Genomic DNA, 5,033 nt, shown 5'->3' with positions numbered 1-5,033 from the left:
ATATAATTTCTGTGAGAAAACGTGCATGCACCTTGATGTATTTTCATATAAATAAAGTAGAGTGTTTGTGTGACTACTGGTGGAATATATAAATTGTGCTTAAATAACGTGCCTTGTTGAATTAGACTGAAGCGATGAGATATAAACAGTCACATTAGTTAATGTCGGTCTGATTGCATCAAACCAAAATACAACCACAGTAGCAGGTGTCTGGGAGCTTGTCTTATTCAAAACCACTGATGATGAAGAACTGTGTGGAGTTTTTGTTAGGTTCAGAGGGGATATTTGTCAGCGTGCTTTGCTAGCTGAACAGTAGTACACTGCACCCTGCTCAGGTCCAACCACTTGGATGATTAGAGAGGCGTTTTTTGCTGTATTAACCCCCAAATCTCCAGACATATTAAAATGTTCTTTATATGGCTCTTCCTTTGTGACATCTTTAAAGTTCAAATATCCAATGAGTTTTATAGCCGTGTCTCCAGGTGAGCGCTGGTACCAGAGCATCACCCTGTAGTCAGTTTTATCATGGCTGCAGAATATCTCCACTTTGTCTCCAGATTTGGTGATGAGATCAGAGGGAGACTGCTGGACATCAAGACCCAGACACACACCTAGGCAGAGAAAATGAAGAACGTATTCATTGTGATAGATTATACATTTAAAATGAAGCCATTTCCACATTCATACAGTAGGATCTAATTGTATTTAAGTGATTACCTGCTAGGCAACATAAAAAAAGAAAAAAGATCATTTTGACTTGCTCAAAATTAATACGTTACTCAAGCCTTTATAGATTAGTTTTCCGAAGTATGTATCCTAGAGTTTTAGAGGTGTAAGTCGCTGACAGTAATATCAACCTGGGTCCTGTGAGCGATGGAGATCCAACTGAGGCCTCTACTGAAACGGAAAAGGAAGTGAAGATGAAACGGCATCACTGTATAACGTCTGACAGACGATGGCAGCGATCAAGAGCAGCTGGCGGAGGGGTTCTTATCGAAAACCATACATGTTGATCAAAGTTGGTTGAGAGTTTTTGTCTAACAGAGAGGGATGTTCAGTCAGTGTGCCCTGCTAGCTGCACAGTAGTACACCGCACTGTGCTCAGGGGGCCTTCAGGTTGTATATAACCAGAGAGCCGTTCTTTGCTCCGTCTCCACTCATATCTCCAGTGATGTTAAAATGCTCTTTGAAAGACTTCTCCTGCTCTATGTTGCTGTAATACACATGTCCAATGCGTTTCCAGAGCTCGGTCTCCAGCGAGATTTCTGGTACCACTGCATGACTGTGAAGTAGCTCCTTTCATGGCTGCAGACCAGCTCGACTTTGTCTCCAGGTCTTCTGAGAAGTTCAGGAGGAGTTTGGTAGACTTCATCACCCAGACAAACCCTAGAAAGGAAGACAGAGGAAAGAAAATGAATGAACCACATAGAAACTTTAGATCAAGTGGTATTCCTGAGTTATAAAAATGATTACCAATGAGCCAAGAGAAAAGGAATAATGTTGGCATGTTGTCCTCCTGTCTGTCTGAATGAACACAGAACACTGAGTGGCTCCAAGCCGACTCACCAACAGTTCACTAGACTCTTTTATTAATGCCCTCCTCTGTAACCTGCTACATCATGGGTGTTGAACTGAAGAGTATTTCTGGAACTCCAGCGCCGCCTGCTGGAATGATATCAAAGCAAACATTTGGTTCCTAATCCACTCACCAAATGTGTTGGCAACCAGTTATTGTTCAGCTGCTCAGACTTGTCACATCACTGTGTTTACTGCGGCACAGAAGTACACAGCGCTGTCCTCAAGCTGCAAGTCTTTCACAGTAAGAGCCCCGCTCTCAGTGTTTTCTTTGATGGCTGAATATTTGGTTTGAGGAGCCCCCGTAGTCTGGCTGTCCACCAACAACTGTGTAGACAACGAGGGTCATGGTCTCCCCTGGACGCTGTCTGTACCAGTACATCTGGTTATGAGAAATATCTTTGTTGTGGCTGCAGTTCATCTCTGCAGATTGGGAAACATAACTCCAACTGATTTTAGGGTGTTGGGTCACATCCTGGCACTGACCTGTGTGGAGAAAATACAACATTAAATACAAGTAGTTTTCCTTTTAGTACATTTTGAAAAATTATTAATGTACAGGGTGTAAAATCCTAATATTTTAACTATCAGGTCAATATTTTCCTATGTTGGATTCTCTTTAATGGTGATTTATCTTTATGCATGTAGACAAAAAAAAAATCAAATAATTTTCCTTAAGTCTACTATTACTAAATATTTGTTAGCCCTGATTTTTCAAGTTAGTAAATACACTAGATAACAATAAATCTATCTCTTTCACTTAACAAAAATATCAGTATTTAGCCTTGTACCTTGAAGCCACAGAGACGAGACTACAAATGTAATGAGAACTTGAGTCATAATAGTGATCCTGTTAACATGAGACGCCGCCACAGCAGACCTGATGAATGTCTGAGGCTGCTTTTTATAATGGGAGGTGGGAGGTTAAAGGCATTGCTCTACAGAAAGGACCTCCCATTCTAATTTCAGATCTTAATCAGAAGAGAGACCGACATTGGTTAGACTGGCTTATTCCAGGTGCATATAAAGAATGAGTGTGATGAGGAGGTTTTTGTACTGAGGAGCAGTGATATGTAGCACTGTGTAAACTAGCAGCACAGAAGTACACTGCACTGCTGCTCAGGCTGAGTTCTTCAATTGTTAATGTGCAGTTTTGGTCTTTAGCTGCACTCCCTTCTATCTTCACACCCAGGCCAGCCTCTGGGTTTCCACTGGTTGTAAACATGTATCCCAGGAGCTGCAGTTGTCTGTCCGATTGCTTGTACCAGAGGATTCGGTTGTAGTTCTGAATACTGTGTGTACAGTTGATTTCTAACGTTTCATCAGGTTTATTGAAGACATCAGCTGGAGTCTGGTGGACGTTGTCACTGAGAGAGGAACCTGTGGAAAAAGGATGCATCAGACAAAATAGAACATGAGCATCAACACGGCTGGATTAAAAACCAGACAAATTTTAAATGTATAATAATGCAAACCACATCTGAAACAGCAGCACTATACGAGACTGGCTCTACACAAGCCAACCTTTTACAATATAAGAACTTTAATTAAAATATCTTCAAACTATTGTGAGTACGTTACCTGAAACCAGAATAGAGGTACAAGTAATACAAAGGAATGTGATGATCATTGTGTTTTTTTTCTGAGTGTTGGGTGGTTTTGGAAAATCTAGATCAAAATAGGAACACTAATTTGGTGTCGCAATGAATGAAGCAGTTGTACTAACTGAGTATTTCCAGCCTCCTCTTTGAGTAAACCCTCCCAGGTCTTTAGGTGGGTGGTGTCATTGTGTATATAACTCATGGTAACTAGCTTTTACACACCACTGGCTCAGCATACAGATCTGAGTAATGATATACTGAGGAAGGAACACAGCTGTGAGGAGGTTTTTGTACTGAGGAGTAGTGATATGTAGCACTGTGTAAACTAGCAGCACAGAAGTACACTGCACTGCTGCTCAGGCTGAGTTCTTCTATTGTTAATGTGCAGTTTTGGTCTTTATTTGCACTCCCTTCTATCTTCACACCCAGGCCAGCCTCTGGGTTTCCTCCAGTGGTTGCTAACATGTATCCCAGGAACTGCAGTTGTCCGTTTGATTGCTTGTACCAGAGAATTCGGTCGTAGCTGTCAATACTGTGTGAACAGTGGAATTTGGCTGTTTTTCCTTGTTCGTTGTACATATTAGCTGGAGTCTGGTGGACTTTGTCACTGAGAGAGGAACCTGTGGAAAAGTACCAACAGAACAGACACATTCGTATGAGTGTGAGTCCTCATACAAGTAAAAGAACAAGAGTTTTAGATAATAATGTTTTGAAAACGTACATTACCTGAAACCAGTATGACATTGAGGGCTATGCAGAAGACTACGATCATCTTGTTGTGTTTTAAAGACTGAATTTTAGAACCTTGTTATCTCTACTGTGTTTTCATCACTAAAGTTCTACTGAATATTGCTGGGTAAACCCTCCCATCAGGAAATCCAACTTTTTTTAGTCTGGGTGGTGTGATAATGCATTGTCCTCCTCCTGAACTGACACTACACACCACACCACACACTGACATACTGTGCTGCCACCTTATGACAGGAAACAGTATGACAGAGACCTGAAATGAACTCTGAAACCCAGGTGTTAACGGTAAATTTGAGTATGTCTGTTAGTTACAAGTAAAGCAGAAGTCTTTTTTTATTTTGTGAGAATGTTAAGTTTCCCCTGACAATGTGTTAACTTTACATTAAGTGAATGAAAATCGTTTTTCAAAAATCTAGTATTTACCAACAAAATACACAATACTCAATACTAAAGTCGATACCACGGTGTGTGTGTGTGTGTGTGTGTGTGTGTGGTGTGTGTGTGTGGGTGGGTGGTGGGGGTGTGTGTGTGTGTGGTGGTGTGTGTGTGTGTGTGTGTGTGTAAAAAAATTAATAATTTAAATGACCGCGTCATGTCACTCTCTTCTTTTAGTGTTTTCTTTTAGTTTCAACTTTCTGTTATGTTGTGGAGTGGAGGGGGCGTGATTTACAAAACCGTAAACGTCAGTCTTCTGGACCCCACAGCCCGTTGCTGGCATCACCACAGCCAGCGTACGGTACAGTCTTTCATGAGTTCACCCGGAACTCCCAGACAGCAACATCTCTTTCTCTCTGCCGTTGTTGTTTTTCACAAAGAACCGGTCCGTTAAAACAAGCGCTATCAGAGCACACGTTAGGTTGTGATAGACAACGCAGTGTTTCCTCTATGTTGATTGGCAAGTGGCGGTCCGCCACGGTTAGATTTCTCCCGCCACGGTATCAGAAATGTACAAAAAGGCGTCTATCAGCAGTGATTGTGAAAGAGAGCACGTCGGCGGAGAATAGCGCGGACACGCGCTTCACAACGCGAGTGGGCACGCGTGCCACTCGGAGAAAAGGGAGAAAGAAAGTCAGGTACCAGCAGGATTGTATTTTTTCATTTAGAAAA

The 5,033-nt window shown here is 41.8% G+C and overlaps 2 gene segments (V, D, J or C); both read right to left on the bottom strand.

Annotated features, from left to right (window-relative positions):
• Window positions 1–2,551: 2,551 nt before the first annotated feature.
• LOC120548905 lies at window positions 2,552–3,247 on the bottom strand. The segment is given in 2 exon segments: window positions 2,552–2,955; window positions 3,157–3,247. Coding segments are annotated over 2 exon segments (453 nt in total).
• Window positions 3,248–3,348: 101 nt separating this feature from the next.
• Window positions 3,349–3,984, bottom strand: LOC120549595. The segment is given in 2 exon segments: window positions 3,349–3,796; window positions 3,903–3,984. Coding segments are annotated over 2 exon segments (459 nt in total).
• Between the last annotated feature and the right edge of the window lie 1,049 nt (window positions 3,985–5,033).

This window comes from Perca fluviatilis, chromosome 20 (assembly GCF_010015445.1).
Source record: "Perca fluviatilis chromosome 20, GENO_Pfluv_1.0, whole genome shotgun sequence".
In the NCBI taxonomy this organism is placed as follows: domain Eukaryota; kingdom Metazoa; phylum Chordata; class Actinopteri; order Perciformes; family Percidae; genus Perca; species Perca fluviatilis.
The sequence above is the reverse complement of the archived record's forward strand: the minus strand, read 5'-3'. Positions and strand labels throughout refer to the sequence as shown.